Here is a 17,489-nt window from a genome sequence, read left to right on the forward strand (position 1 = left end):
CTACCCTCCTCCTCCTCTGCACCACTAACCTCCTCCTCCTCTGCACCACTACCCTCCTCCTCCACTGCACCACTACCCTGCTACTCCTCTGCACCATTACCTTCCTACTCCTCTGCACCAATACCCTCCTACTCCTCTGCACCACTACCCTCCTCCTCCTCTGCACCACTAACCTCCTCCTCCTCTGCACCACTACCCTGCTACTCCTCTGCACCACTACCCTCCTCCTCCTCTGCACCACTAACCTCCTCCTCCTCCTCTGCACCACTACCCTGCTACTCCTCTGCACCACTACCCTCCCCCCTCTGCACAACTACCCTCCTCCTCCTCTGCACCACTACCCTCCCCCCTCTGCACAACTACCCTCCTCCTCCTCTGCACCACAACCATCCTCCTCCTCCGCACCACTACCCTCCTCCTCTTCTGCACCACTACCCTCCCACCTCTGCACAACTACCCTCCTCCTCCTCTGCACTACAACCCTCCTCCTTCTCTGCACCACTACCCTCCTCCTCTGCACCAATACACTGCTACTCATCTGCTCCACTACCCTCCTCCTCTGCACCACTACCCTCCTCCTCCTCTGCACCACTACCCGGCTACTCCTCTGCACCACTACTCTCCTACTCCTCTGCACCATTACCCTCCTCCTCCACTGCACCACTACCCTCCTCCTCTGCACCACTACCCTCTTACTCCTCTGCACCACTACCTTCCTCCTCCTCTGCACCACTACCCTTCTACTCCTCTTCACCATTACCCTCCTTCTCCTCTGCACCACTACCCTCCTACTCCTATGCACCACTACCTTCCTCCTCCTCTGCACAACTACCCTTCTACTCCTCTGCACCACTACCCTCCTGCTCCTCTGCACCACTACCCTCCTCCTCCTCTGCACCACCACCCTCCTACTCCTCTGCACCACTACCCTCCTCCTCCTCTGCACCACTACCCGGCTACTCCTCTGCACCACTACTCTCCTACTCCTCTGCACCATTACCCTCCTCCTCCACTGCACCACTACCCTCCTCCTCTGCACCACTACCCTCTTACTCCTCTGCACCACTACCTTCCTCCTCCTCTGCACCACTACCCTTCTACTCCTCTTCACCATTACCCTCCTTCTCCTCTGCACCACTACCCTCCTACTCCTATGCACCACTACCTTCCTCCTCCTCTGCACAACTACCCTTCTACTCCTCTGCACCACTACCCTCCTGCTCCTCTGCACCACTACCCTCCTCCTCCTCTGCACCACCACCCTGCTACTCCTCTGCACCACTACCCTGCTACTCTTCTGCACCACTACCCTCCTCTTCTGCATCACTACCCACCTCTTCCTCTGCACCACTACCCTCCTCCTCCTTTGCACCACTACCCTGCAACTCCTCTGCACCACTACTCTCCTCCTCCTCTGCACCACTACCCTCCTCCTCCTCTGCACCACTACCCTCCTCCTCCTCTGCACCACTACCCTCCTCCTCCACTGCACCACTACCCTCCTCCTCCTTTGCACCACTACCCTCCTCCTCCTCTGCACCACTACCCTCCCCCCTCTGCACAACTACCCTCCTCCTCCTCCTCCTTTGTGTCCAATTGATTTGGACACAAAGAATCCAATTCTTCTACCTCGCCACCACATCATCACTAAACTTCTTGTTTTACATCACCACCAATATGGTACTTTACATGGTGGAGTGTTAGATACTCTTACCGACCTTAGACAAAAGTACTGGCTTCCTCAAGGTCGTCAGACAGTTAAGTCAAATATTAAATCTTGTGTAATCTGTAAAAGATACGATGCTAGAGTATGTCCTTACCCAGGACCTCCACCACTCCCTGAAGAAAGAGTGGTTCATCTTCGTCCCTTTGAAACCACTGGTGTTGATTACACAGGAGCCTTACTTCTCACTGGCAACCCAGATAATATACCAGTGAAAGCATACATTTGTCTCTTTACGTGTGCTACAACCAGAGGCGTACATTTAGAAGTCACTTCAGATATGAGTGCTGAAGCCTTCATCCAGGCCTTCCGCAGATTTGCTGCTCGCAGATCTTGTCCCAAATTAATGATATCGGACAATGGTTCCAATTTTGTGGCAGGAGAAGCTTGTTTGCGAGAAGGCTGGAATCACCCAGAAGTACAGTCGGTCCTACGGAGACGACAATATCACTGGAAATTCATAGCACCGAGAGCCCCTTGGCAAGGTGGGTTCTATGAGCAAATGGTAGGCACAGTCAAGAAGTGTCTAAGGAAAACTTTACACAGACAAAAGGTCAGTTACTCCGAACTCCAAACTATTGTTGTGGAAATCGAGGCGCGAGTCAATAACCGCCCAATAACCTACCTGTCTGATGATTTCAACCAGAGAGAACCTCTGAGTCCCTCACACTTGATCCATGGAGGTCTACTGAGCCCTCTCATCTCTTTAGCCGAAGAGGACCCTGTAGACCCGTCACATGTGACCAGAGGTGACTTGGTGGAAAGCTACCAGCATCTCTCCAGAGTTATTAACAGGTGGAATGAGGTGTGGACTCGAGAGTACCTCACAGCTCTACGAGAGTACCACTACGGAGCTTCGAGTCCTTACAATAAAGTGCAATTAAAACCAGGGGACCTAGTACTAGTCGACAGTGATGGTCCAAGGTCAGAGTGGCCCATAGGCAAAATTGTTGGCATTCATCCAGATCATCAAGGTGTCCTGAGAGTAGTTAAAGTTTTATGCCGAGGCAACACTACTCTAAAAACTTTAGAGAAGCTGGTTCCTCTTGAATTGGCTGAGCGAGAACATCAGCCAGGTCCAGTTTCCCCAGTAATTTCCGAGGACAGTAATTCTGATCCTCAGAGCAACCGCCCCACTAGAGCTGCTGCTCAACAATGTAGGCGGAATCTGCAAGCCTATTACAACTCTGAACAAGAGTAATTCCTTTTACACCCAATTTAGATAACTATGATGATACCGCGGTGTGATGTCAAGTAACAAACCATTACAAGTCACTATGACCCAGGACATTCCCATCACAGTAGATTCTGTTGTTTAAATTGTATGATTTAAAATCTTTAATTATTGTGTAGGCTATAAGTAACATTATTTATCTAGAGTACCTGAGAGTTTGCAGACTTAGAGATTTGTAACATACACATTACATGTCATAGCGACACCAATCTCAAGTTTATTGTAGGCTTTCTTAATTATTAGCTTTAGGGGGCATATCAATGTAAAATTAAAAGTGGTTCAATTTGCTTATAAATTTTTTTATGAAATGGTTATAGAAAGGGCTGCAGCTGGTCCAAGTTTCATCATCACACCCTAAACAGAAAAGGAGAAAAAAAATAAATAACGAATTATGCAACGAATTTTCAAATAGTTTCAGGGAACACATGTGTTAACTAAAATCATTTCTATAACACTCAGATATTAAATTAAGCACATAATAAAGGATTCTAGGGATCAGTTTTATCAAAAAAGTGTTTAGTGCAATAATATAATTTTTCAAAGTTACCCTTCTAAAAAAATATGCAATATATGATATTTATAAATTTTTATAAAATCAACAAATAGACTTTGGACTAAAATGTCTACTAGATTATGTAGAAGCACAAACGCTACATATAAGGTGTAATTTGCATGTAAATTGATTAATAAATGAAAGCTCTGAAGTAATTTGAAGGTGTAAATTACTTTCCAGAGTAAAATAAAGATCCAAGTTCGGCCACCTGTAGCTGAGCTTGACTTCGACAGATTTCGTTCATAATTGGCACCCTTGCAGATAGGCTTCCATTGAGCAAGGTGTGGAAGTTTCATGCAAATCCCTTGATAACAAACGAGAAAAAAATATTGGCAAAAAAAAAAATAAAAAAAATAAAAAAAATAAAAAAATAAAATATAAATATATTGCACATGCATATTATAATTATTACAAGAGTTTGTGCTTCTACAGCAGATAGTAGACATTTTAGTTGACACATGTGTTTCCTGAGATTATTTGAGAATGTTGAACATTCGTTGCATAATACGTTGTGTATTTTTTTTCTCCTTTTCTGTTTAGGGTGTGATGGTGAAACTTGGACCAGTTGCAGCCCTTTCTATAACCATTTCATAAAAAAATTTATAAGCAAATTGAACAACTTTTAATTTATAACGATTTAGAATGATATGCCCCCTTAGGTAATTCATAATAACATGTTTCATTTGACATGAAATTAGCAAGACTTAAGTTTCTTGTATGTCCTTGACAAATACGGGACATTCGTTATGTGTGTACTAACATACTAATATACTAATATTAATACCAACTTCGGGATAGGTGTCAGTACTCCACATTACACTACGACCCTAGAATCCTTCCCCCAGAGTTATGTTGGAAATTTCCAACACTAAATACAACACTGTTGTATTCTCAGTAATTATTACTAATTCTACTAATCATTGTAGTGATAAAATTAACCCAACGTAGAGTTCACATGTACTAATAATTACATCTGTAAAATAAGGCTAGAATTCTTACGTCACCCGACGCCAGTATTGCGTCAGATTCGATTGTAATAAACACATTTATATCCAATGTGTCTGAGAATTGAATTTGATTCTCTATAAACAACGGTGTTCTGTGTGATAATTAATTACAGGTAAACTGATCTCCAATTAAAGCCAAATAGAGCGTTTATAGTTATAGCTGTTATCTAGTAATAAAATTAACGTCACGCGTGAATGCCCTGGAGAGACTTTAATTCTTCTCCATTGTTCGTTTACTATCATAAAACGGGCAAATAATAATATTTAACTCCTCCAAATAATAAACCCGTCCTAACCCGAGCATTTCAAGCACAACTGCGAGAAATGATAATATCCATAATAAATAATTTGGGTAACAAACGCGGGACGCGGAGCGGGGCGGAAGAGACGCCAGTCCACGTGTTGAAGCATTCACGAGCAGACGTGTTCATGTGGCGAAGCGCTCACGAAGAGACGCCATTACCCAACCATCAGGGTAGACGCCATCAAATCTCTAGAAGAAAGTCGCCACTGTGAGGTGTGAAGAACCTTTGCAGACAATACCTTCACTGGTGTGAAGGTATTGTCTTTTATGCTGGTGTCTTTTACATAACAAGTCGAATGGTCAAGAGATTAATTTGATATTCGGCCAGAACCTGTTAAATTTGGTTCTATGTAACTCTACGTGACCGGCCAGTGAAGCGCGTCAGTATCTAGGATAGGCTAGACTGGAACCTAGGACGCGACCTTCGGCAAGCCTTAACTTACACAGTGCCCATATTAGCTAAGTACCTTGATCCTTATTTGATGCATCATATAAGGGGTGGGTTTATAGCTGGGTAGCTTGTTGTGACGCCGTGCGACAATAAAAAACTACAGGTCATTATTTTCTCTTATGTTTAATCTCATTTTCTTGAATATAGATTTCTAGTAGTTTAATTTGTTACTACTGAAACCAATTTGATTTACAGCGTGTGTGAAGAATTCTCCGAGCTGTCATTTCCCATGTTAATCAACTCCCAGTGTTCTATGACGAGTCCAAGAGAATCAGAAGATGAGTCGTAACTAACTTCTGGGGAATCGTCATTAAGCTAAGATTCCTTTTGTATTCCTTGATTATTATCTGTACTCCTTTACATGCAGAACTCTGTTCATTGGATTAACATGTGTTTATTATACTTATTATTTCATGTTCGTAGTCTATGTTCTCTTTGAAGATAAAGATAATGACTCTATAAATATTCATAAGATTAGATTATTATACATTGGACTGGTGAACGAACCACACTAGTTCCTGGACGTATTGAGTTCCAGTAATACCCCCACCCCCCTCCCCCCCCAATGTAGGTGTTTGAGGCTTTGATTCATTTAATTATACAGCCCATTAATTATTTCAGTGATCATATTCTCTAGTATTTTATCCATAGTTACTGGTTCATATAGGAATTTTCTAATGATCATAATTTCTTAGTTTCCCTCTTTACTATAAAAGCGGGTGGTCCTTCGTAATTGATTTTACTATATTAATATTTAAATAATTTAGAGTCAAGCCCCAAATGTCCCACATCCTCTGCACCACTACCCTCCTCCTCCACTGCAACACTACCCTCCTCCTCCTCTGCACCACTACCCTGCTACTCCTCTGCACCACTACCCTGCTACTCCTCTGCACCACTACCTTCCTCCTCCTCTGCACCACTACCCTGCTACTCCTCTGCACCACTGCCCTCCTCCTCCTCTGCACCACTACCCTGCTACTCCTCTGCACCACTACCCTGCTACTCCTCTGCACCACTACCCTCCTACTCCTCTGCACCACTACCCTGCTACTCCTCTGCACCACTAACCTCCTCCTCCTCTGCACCACTATCCTCCTCCTCCTCTGCACCACTACCCTCCTACTCCTCTGCACCACTACCCTCCTACTCCTCTGCACCACTACCCTGCTACTCCTCTGCACCATTACCCTCCTCCTCCTCTGCACCATTACCCTGCTACTCCTCTGCACCACTACCCTCCTACTCCTCTGCACCACTACCCTGCTACTCCTCTGCACCACTAACCTCCTCCTCCTCTGCACCACTACCCTGCTACTCCTCTGCACCACTACCCTGCTACTCCTCTGCACCACTACCCTGCTACTCCTCTGCACCACTACCCTGCTACTCCTCTGCACCACTAACCTCCTCCTCCTCTGCTCCACTACCCTCCTACTCCTCTGCACCACTACCCTGCTACTCCTCTGCACCACTAACCTCCTCCTCCTCTGCACCACTATCCTCCTCCTCCTCTGCACCACTACCCCTCCTACTCCTCTGCACCACTACCCTCCTACTCCTCTGCACCACTACCCTGCTACTCCTCTGCACCATTACCCTCCTCCTCCTCTGCACCATTACCCTGCTACTCCTCTGCACCACTACCCTGCTACTCCTCTGCACCACTACACCTGCAACGGCGGTTGCAATGCAATCAAATCAGTAGTCCTTCAATGACAACAATAACTAATGGGTTCACTGGCAACTCCAGCACCCTTCCTCAAATTAATCCTTACGTTAACACTCCGTCCCACGGACGATCAACAATCAATAACAATTGATTTACGTTAATAACAAAATAGCATTTACGTTAATAACAAGGTAACATTTACGTTAAATTAACAACTCTTACAACTGTCACTAGTAACGCGGAAATTTCACAACACTCTACCCGTCGAGCATTCAGTGAGAAAATCCCATTAATCCCTGTACTACCAGACAGCTGATTAATCTCTTTACTAGTTACGTTAATTTACGTTAATCGGTTACTAATCACTCAGCGATGGTAAACTCTGATTTACAATGTCCAAAGTGCTAAGAGAACGGTAATCACTCGTGATTACCTTTAGAGTAATTAATTACTATCCTCAAGATCAATAATTAATCAATTAAAATACGCAACCTTTCACACTGGCTCAGCAATTTACATTAAGGTATGAATTCCGTCTAAGCCTTCCATACTCAGATCAATTCAGGTGGCTAATAACAGTAATTAGCACCACGTTTACGTTATTCTAAAATGACGTTACTCCTCCCACGAGTCAATCAAGTGCCGGTACTTCCGGGCAGATAACAACGTTACGTTAATGGGACAATGTAGCCTTCGTGTGAGTCGCTCAAACAAGGATCGAGGTTAATTACTTTGACTTCCTGAAACACGTCAATTACCCGGCCCACTGACCGTTAATTACGACAGACAATACTCTAATTCTTATCTGGCTGATGGCTAGGCTCCTCGAGACTACCGTAGCTGCTTGCAGGAAAGTAAATTAACCCAAACGTATTCTACGTTACTCAAATTGTCAAAGAACAAATTCTCTTAAAGCAATGGGCGTTCCCTTGGTTACGTTATATTAATTGCCTCACAATCACCTCACTGAATACTGGACTTCGATGTCCTACCAGATAACCAGGAGAATATGTGTACCCAAGTACTCGTCTACAGCCGAGTTCACCCACGACAATGACAAATCACACTAACAAATCACAGTGATTTACGTTACAATCCGGTTGCAATGACAATACTGCAGAACCTAGTAAAATAACATACAGGACATGAACCCTCTAGAACACTGCCCCACAATGGCTTTACTGAACTGCAATCACATACGGTGATGCTCAACACTAGCAACAATCACCATCAAATAACAACCCCTTTGCAATAACACACACGGCAAGTACTCTAATTTCCAAATATTTGAATACTGCACACACTTACTTACTGTTGCAAATGACCCCAATGCTCTCAATAACCCCTAGAACATAGGTCAATATATTTCAATCACCTCACAGTAAATAACACAATAACACTGGGCACCGTGACACTACGATTTTATATATATATATATATATATATATATATATATATATATATATATATATATATATATATATATATATGTCGTACCTAGTAGCCAGAATGCACTTATCAGCCTACTATGCAAGGCCCGATTTGCCTAATAAGCCAAGTTTTCATGAATTAATTGTTTTTCGACAACCTAACCTACCTAACCTAACCTAACCTACCTTTTTCGGATACCTAACCTAACCTAACATATAAAGATAGGTTAGGTTAGGTTAGGTAGGGTTGGTTAGGTTCGGTCATATATCTACGTTAATTTTTACTCCAATAAAAAAAATTGACCTCATACATAGTGAAAAGGGCAGCTTTATCATTTCATGAGAAAAAAATTATAGAAAATATATTAATTCAGGAAAACTTGGCTTATTAGGCAAATCGGGCCTTGCATAGTAGGCTGAGAAGTGAGTTCTGGCTATTAGGTACGACATATATATATATATATATATATATATATATATATATATATATATATATATATATATATATGTCGTACCTAGTAGCCAGAACTCACTTCTCAGCCTACTATTCAAGGCCCGATTTGCCTAATATGCCAAGTTTTCCTGAATTAATATATTTACTATAATTTTTTTCTTATGAAATGATAAAGCAACCCTTTTCTCTATGTATGAGGTCAATTTTTTTTTATTGGATTTAAAATTAACGTAGATATATGACCGAACCTAACCAACCCTACCTAACCTAACCTAACCTATATTTATAGGAAAGGTTAGGTTAGGTAGCCAAAAAAAGCTAGGTTAGGTTAGGTTAGGTAGGTTAGGTAGACGAAAAAACATTAATTCATGAAAACTTGGCTTATTAGGCAAATCGGGCCTTGAATAGTAGGCTGAGAAGTGCGTTCTGGCTATTAGGTACGACATATATATATATATATATATATACATATATATATATATATATACATATATATATATATATATATATGTCGTACCTAGTAGCCAGAACGCACTTCTCGGCCTACTATGCAAGGCCCGATTTGCCTAATAAACCAAGTTTTCCTGAATTAATATATTTTTTCTAATTTTTTTCTTATGAAATGATAAAGCTACCTATTTCATTATGTATGAGGTAAATTTTTTTTTATTGGAGTTAAAATTAACGTAGATATATGACCGAACCTAACCAACCCTACCTAACCTAACCTAACCTATCTTTATAGGTTGGGTTGGGTTAGGTGGCCGAAAAAGTTAGGTTAGGTTAGGTTAGGTAGGTTAGGTAGTCGAAAAACAATTAATTCATGAAAACTTGGCTTATTAGGCAAATCGGGCCTTGCATAGTAGGCTGGGAAGTGCGTTCTGGCTACTAGGTACGACATATATATATATATATATATATATATATATATATATATATATATATATATATATATATATATATATATATATATATAATTACTGCTGACACATGTAGCCTACAGCTATCAAACGTTATTGGGAACACTAAGGAGAATCTCACACTCCTTAAATCACATGGGTGAGAGATTTATCAATCACGCATGCCGATAAACACTCTCGAGAGTTACGTTACTCGATAGAGCGATGACGGTCTCTCCAGACAGCCTCGTCACTCACCAAATTCTACCAAAATTACGTTAATACATATATATATAAATATAAATCACACTTGTCACGGCCCTGGGAACAATACAAGAAATTAAGACCACACTGTGGTACACTCCACAATAATCATTGCCAGGAATCACTGGTGTTACACATACCTGAGCGCTCAGTGTTGGAATTCCACACCTGCAAGACCACACATGGAAATGATATCGCTCCGTCCCACGGACGATCAAAAATGATTAAACCACAATAGAATACTATAATTATTACATGGACATCCTCTCAGTCCTTGGCTAATCTATGTATACTCTGTTCCCGTGTGTATCCACACACACACACTGTACGTCTGTACACACCTGACTTAAGTCCCTCTGGACTGACAAGATGAAACAAAGGTGAGTATCTCCTCGCCCACACTCCACTCCACCTGAACAGGTGCTGCGTGACAATGTGACGGAACACTTGACCTCGAATTCAAGCTTTAGAGACTACTAATCACCAGAAATGCACACATAGGTACTTACTCATTCACACTGCCGGCTACACACCATTCTCATACATCAGGCACCCCGCTGTAGGTGGCTGGCTCGCACAGGGTGGCGTAGGCGGCGGTAATACCTTACGTGGTATTCATTCGAAAAATTGGCGCACACTCGAACCCCGTTCGTACCCAGGTGACGCGCTCAACGATAGCGTCTCACACAAACATGGGAAATCTGCCTTAACCCTGACACGAATTTCCCCGTTCCCATCGACTGCTACAGAGCACTAGCAAGTCTAATCAACACTGGTATGGGATCTACGAGTCCGTTACTGCTCGTATGCACATTCCCCACGATCCCAGATCACTGTACCTCATCCCACTGTACACAATGTCTTAAACCCCTCCAAGCGACGACTTCGGCCGGATTCTGTGACGACCGCTGTCGTTGGTGAAGCAGGAAGCATCAGCAATTGAGTAGTCCAGCCACCACGGCGCCCTATACTTCAATTTGGCCGAATTAAGTACAGGAAGCGTCTTGACAAGGTGGCAGCTGGGTTCAGAATGATGCTCACACCGACGACTCCCGCGTCCTTCTCGAAATATTCAATGAGAGGAAGGCATACAGCGGCCTACCCCTCTCATCCAATCAGCGACGGTGTAGCATAGCCCCTAGGGCAACTCCAAGATGGCCGACCAACATGGCGGCTCAAGATGTTTACTAAGATGGCGGCTGTTTCCATGACAACGACTCAAGTGGCCAGCGAGCGCGGGAGGCCCACAGCTCACCCACGCTTGCGGCCTAGCTGTTCCCGCGCAAAGTTGTCTGGCTCCATGCCATACAATGAGATGATGCTATCAGCTCTAGCACTGTCCACAGTCATGCCACCCCGGCCAGGGTAACATTTGTGGACTGCTGATGACTGGGGCTCTCACATGAGCCCAAACACTAGATGTTTCGGTTGCTGGTTACCAAACTTAAGTCCGCCCACTTAACAAGTGCACTTTACAAGTGTACTGGCTCCCACAGGCATACGAGCACTATTGTAAGTGAGCTGGTGAACCATCTCCTCACACCACTACCCTCCTCCTCTTCTGCACCACTACCCTCCTCCTCGTCTGCACCACTACCTCCTCCTCTGCACCACTACTCTCCTCCTCCTCTGCACCACTACCCTCCTCCTCCTCTGCTCCACTACCCTCCACCTCCTGTGCACTACTACCCTCCTCCTCCTCTGCACCACTACCCTCCTCCTCCTTTGCACCACTACCTTCCTCCTCTGTACGACTACTCTCCTCCACTTCTGCACCACTACCCGCCTCCTCCTCCACACCACTACCCTCCTCCTCCTCTGCACCACTACCCTCCTCCTCCTTTGCACCACTACCCTCCTCCTCTGCACCACTACCCTTCTCCTCTGCACCACTACCCTCCTCCTCCTCTGCACAACTACCCTCCTCCTCTGCACCACTACCCGCCTCCTCCTCCACACCACTACCCTCCTCCTCCTCTGCACCACTACCCTCCTCCTCCTCTGCACCACTACCGTCCTCCTCTGCACCACTACCCTTCTCCTCTGCACCACTACCCTCCTCCTCCTCCGCACCACTACCCTCCTCCTTTGCACCACTACCCTCCTCCTCCTCTTCATCACTACCCTCCTTCTCCTCCTCTGCATCACTACCCTCCTCCTCTGCACCACTACCCTCCTCCTCCCCCTCTGCACCACTATCCTCCTCCTCTGCACCACTACCCTCCTCCTCCTCTGCACCACTACCCTCCTCCTTCTCTGCACCACGACCCTCCTTCTCTGCACCACTACCCTCCTCCTCCTCTGCACCACTTTCCTCCTCCTCTGCACCACTACCCTCCTCCTCCTCTGCATCACTTCCCGCCTCCTCCTCTGCACCACTACCCGCCTCCTCCTCCTCCTCCTCTGCACTACTACCCTCCTCCTCCTCTGCACCACTTCCCTCCTCCTCTGCACCACTACTCTCCTCCTCTGCAGCACTACCCTCCTCCTCCTCCATAAGAGATGGGTGTTAGGAGTTACCAGTAATCTGCAGGCGTCTGTGGGGAGAGTAGCCAGGTGTGGGCTTCAATGTTCCCTCTCATCTACAGGTGTGGGTGGGGAGAGTAGCCAGGTGTGGGCTTCAATGTTCCCTCTCATCTACAGGCGTGGGTGGGGAGAGTAGCCAGGTGTGGGCTTCAGTGTTCCCTCTCATCTACAGGTGTGGGAGGGGAGAGACTGCTGCGAGAACTTCACCGGAGGGGCGTCACTGGTCGCTTCCTTGCGATTGGGATCCGGGACAGTGAGGAGAACAAGAAGTACCTCCAAGAGCTCAGTGCGTCGCTGAACAATTTTAATAATGTTGATATATGGTAGATTGTTGAGACCAGCCTCACGAGACCAATAATGTACAAGGACACATCTACGAGGAGCTGGTTGTTGAGACCAGCCTCACGAGACCAATAATGTACAAGGACACATCTACGAGGAGCTGGTTGTTGAGACCAGCCTCACGAGACCAATAATGTACAAGGACACATCTACGAGGAGCTGGTTGTTGAGACCTGCCTCACGAGACCAATAATGTACAAGGACACATCTACGAGGAGCTGGTTGTTGAGACCTGCCTCACGAGACCAATAATGTACAAGGACACATCTACGAGGAGCTGGTTGTTGAGACCAGCCTCACGAGACCAATAATGTACAAGGACACATCTACGAGAAGCTGGTTGTTGAGACCAGCCTCACGAGACCAATGTAGATGTACATTACATCTCAATGATTATGATGTACATCTCTCAATGAGATGGGTACATCTCATCAAGTATTAAATGTTCATGTGTAGATGTACAGTAATCTACAGATGTATATGTGTAGATGTACAGTAATCTACAGATGTTCATGTGTAGATGTACAGTAATCTACAGATGTATATGTGTAGATATACAGTACAGATGTACATGTGTAGATGTACAGTAATCTACAGATGTATATGTGTAGATGTACAGGAATCGACAGATGTACATGTGTAGATGTACAGTAATCTACAGATGTACATGTGTAGATGTACAGTAATCTACAGATGTATATGTGTAGATGTACATGTGTAGATGTACAGTAATCTTCAGATGTACAGTAATCTACAGATGTACAGTAATCTACAGATGTATATGTGTAGATGTACAGTAATCTACAGATGTACATGTGTAGATGTAAAGTAATCTGCAGATGTATATGTGTAGATGTACAGTACAGATGTACATGTGTATATGTACAGTAATCTATAGATGTTCATGTGTAGATATAAAGTAAATTTCAGATGTACATGTGTAGATGTACAGTAATCTACAGATGTGCATTTGTAGATGTACAGTAAATTACAGATGTACATGTGTAGATGTACAGTAATCTACAGATGTACACGTGTAGATGTACAGTAATCTACAGATGTACATGTGTAGATGTACAGTAATCTACAGATGTACATGTGTAGATGTACAGTAATCTACAGATGTACATGTGTAGATGTACAGTAATCTACAGATGTACATGTGTAGATGTACAGTAATCTACAGATGTACATGTGTAGATGTACAGTAATCTACAGATGTACATAACATAGAGACCAATGTCCTCCTACATACGAGGACCTCGCTGGAACTCTTACCACTGACGGGTTTATCAAAGTTTTATCACAAGTTGGGTTTAGTAAGACATACAACAAGACCATGTGTATGTTTGTGCTTTGTATAAGTTATTGTGTGTTGGTTGTATGATAAATATATCCAAAGGTTACTTGATCAACCGGGCTGTGACTTTAGGCTGTGAGCAGACGTGTCTAACAGCCTGGATGACCAGAGCAGCAGCCATAGCGGCTTGGTCGGTGACCAGACCAGGAGACATGGTCGGTGACCAGACCAGCAGCCAGGAGACATGGTCGGAGACCAGACCAGCAGCCAGGAGACATGGTCGGAGACCAGACCAGCAGCCAGGAGACATGGTCGGAGACCAGACCAGCAGCCAGGAGACATGGTCGGTGACCAGACCAGCAGCCAGGAGACATGGTCGGAGACCAGACCAGGAGACATGGTCGGAGACCAGACCAGCAGCCAGGAGACATGGTCGGAGACCAGACCAGCAGCCAGGAGACATGGTCGGAGACCAGACCAGCAGCCAGGAGACATGGTCGGTGACCAGACCAGCAGCCTGGAGACATGGTCGGTGACCAGACAGGCAGCCAGGAGACATGGTCGGAGACCAGACCAGCAGCCAGGAGACATGGTCGGTGACCAGACCAGCAGCCAGGAGACATGGTCGGTGACCAGACCAGCAGCCAGGAGACATGGTCGGTGACCAGACCAGCAGCCAGGAGACATGGTCGGTGACCAGACCAGCAGCCAGGAGACATGGTCGGAGACCAGGGGTCATGGTCCCCAGAACGACCAACTGGTACACTACAAGTGGGTGGTATGAATGTGTATGATGGTGGATTAAAGGATCTCTTGTGTCGACGATGAGTCACAATAACGTGGCTAAAGTATGTTGACCAGACCATTCTCAAGTCGATTGTGACAATCGACTTGAGAATGGTCCAGGACGGACCGAAACGTCGTCGTCCCTTCACCGTCTAGTGTGTGGTCTGGTCTACAATTTCTTGTGTCCATTGTAAGAATGAGTTTTTATGCTGTAGTATTAATGAACTTTGGTACGCAAGTGGTATGGATGAGTTTTGTTATATTAATGATATAAATAATTTGTTTATACTGGTTATATGAACATATATGGTATGCTGATGGCATGAATATGTTGTAGTATGCTGGAGGTATGAATGAGTTTTAGTATGCTGGAGGTATGAGTGAGTTTTAGTATGCTGGAGGTATGAGTGAGTTTTAGTATGCTGGAGGTATGAGTGAGTTTTAGTATGCTGGAGGTATGAGTGAGTTTTAGTATGCTGGAGATATGAGTGAGTTTTAGTATGCTGGAGGTATGAGTGAGTTTTAGTATGCTGGAGGTATGAGTGAGTTTTAGTATGCTGGAGGTATGAGTGAGTTTTAGTATGCTGGAGGTATGAGTGAGTTTTAGTATGCTGGAGGTATGAGTGAGTTTTAGTATGCTGGAGGTATGAGTGAGTTTTAGTATGCTGGAGGTATGAGTGAGTTTTAGTATGCTGGAGATATGAGTGAGTTTTAGTATGCTGGAGGTATGAGTGAGTTTTAGTATGCTGGAGGTATGAGTGAGTTTTAGTATGCTGGAGGTATGAGTGAGTTTTAGTATGCTGGAGGTATGAGTGAGTTTTAGTATGCTGGAGGTATGAGTGAGTTTTAGTATGCTGGAGATATGAGTGAGTTTTAGTATGCTGGAGGTATGAGTGAGTTTTAGTATGCTGGAGGTATGAGTGAGTTTTAGTATGCTGGAGATATGAGTGAGTTTTAGTATGCTGGAGGTATGAATGAGTTTTAGTATGCTGGAGGTATGAGTGAGTTTTAGTATGCTGGAGGTATGAGTGAGTTTTAGTATGCTGGAGATATGAGTGAGTTTTAGTATGCTGGAGGTATGAATGAGTTTTAGTATGCTGGAGGTATGAGTGAGTTTTAGTATGCTGGAGGTATGAATGAGTTTTAGTATGCTGGAGGTATGAGTGAGTTTTAGTATGCTGGAGGTATGAGTGAGTTTTAGTATGCTGGTTTTAGTATGCTGGAGATACCTTCCTTGAGGTTGTTTCGGGGCTTAGCGTCCCCGCGGCCCGGCCTCTTCATTGCTAGACTGGTCAACCAGGCTACTGGACGCCGCTGCTCGCAGCCTGACATATGAATCACAGCCTCGTTGATCAGGTGTCTCGAGTGTTCATGAGTGTTCTGTCATGAACACTGTGAGAGGTTGGCCAGTTATGCCTCTTATGTGTACTGAAATAGTATAAATATAGTGGAAGGGATAGATAAGCTACCTTCCAGTCTGTAGTGGAAGGGATAGATAAGCTACCTTCCAGTCTGTAGTGGAAGGTATAGATAAGCAGCCTTCCAGTCTGTAGTGGAAGGTATAGATAAGCAGCCTTCCAGTCTGTAGTGGAAGGTATAGATAAGCAGCCTTCCAGTCTGTAGTGGAAGGTATAGATAAGCAGCCTTCCAGTCTGTAGTGGAAGGTATAGATAAGCAGCCTTCCAGTCTGTAGTGGAAGGTATAGATAAGCAGCCTTCCAGTCTGTAGTGGAAGGTATAGATAAGCAGCCTTCCAGTCTGTAGTGGAAGGTATAGATAAGCAGCCTTCCAGTCTGTAGTGGAAGGTATAGATAAGCATTTGTTTGCTTATTTTATGAATAAGTTTTGGTATGAAATTGATATATTAGCATTTTCTACACTTTATTATCAATATGACTTTATTTACTATTGTTTATTGGATCACTATTATTTGTCTTGGCTCTTTATTTGTTAAGGGATCTTAGTTATTGTAACATTTTAAGGATTTTAGTCATTGAGAATTTTTGTCTGACTTTAGTCTGCCTTAACCATATTATCCTCAAGATCAAGAAGAAGCATTTATACACCTGTGTTATTTTAAGTTGCTTAATGTACAACTAAATACAGTAAGTTGCCTATTGCAATTTACAATAATGCATTAAGCAGCTTACTGTATATATGTTCTTTTGTATTATTAGTATTCTTTTGTAAATTTGCTCTAATACAGTAGCTAGCTTTTGGGCACTTACTTTATTACAGTAATTAACGTACTATACAAGATATTTCATACAGTATGCAGCTTACTGTTCAAGTAGTTTAATACAGCAAGTGTCCTTCTGCACACTTAAATGTACAATTACTTTAGTAAAGAAACTGCAATATGTACACCTCCTTTGATACTGTAAGTAGTACTGTACTATATTTTTTATAGTACAGTACAGCAAGTATTAAAGTAAATACATGCATTATCTGAAATAAAGCAACATATAAGTTTAAACAAGTTAAACACTTTTATTTTCACTCATTCTCTGAGGCCTATTGTTTGGAGGTATTAACTTCCTAGTGG

The 17,489-nt window shown here is 43.9% G+C and overlaps 1 protein-coding gene across 1 annotated transcript in view; it reads left to right on the top strand.

Annotated features, from left to right (window-relative positions):
- LOC123770606 (uncharacterized) overlaps positions 1 to 13,158 on the top strand; it is a 37,075-nt gene extending 23,917 nt beyond the window's left edge. The window contains exon 4 of the mRNA XM_069301624.1: positions 12,690 to 13,158. Coding sequence (XP_069157725.1) covers positions 12,690 to 12,844 — 155 coding nt within the window. The 3' untranslated portion in view covers positions 12,845 to 13,158. The remainder of the gene's footprint in view (positions 1 to 12,689) is intronic.
- Positions 13,159 to 17,489: the final 4,331 nt, after the last annotated feature.

Source organism: Procambarus clarkii, chromosome 46 (assembly GCF_040958095.1).
Source record: "Procambarus clarkii isolate CNS0578487 chromosome 46, FALCON_Pclarkii_2.0, whole genome shotgun sequence".
In the NCBI taxonomy this organism is placed as follows: Eukaryota; Metazoa; Arthropoda; class Malacostraca; order Decapoda; family Cambaridae; genus Procambarus; species Procambarus clarkii.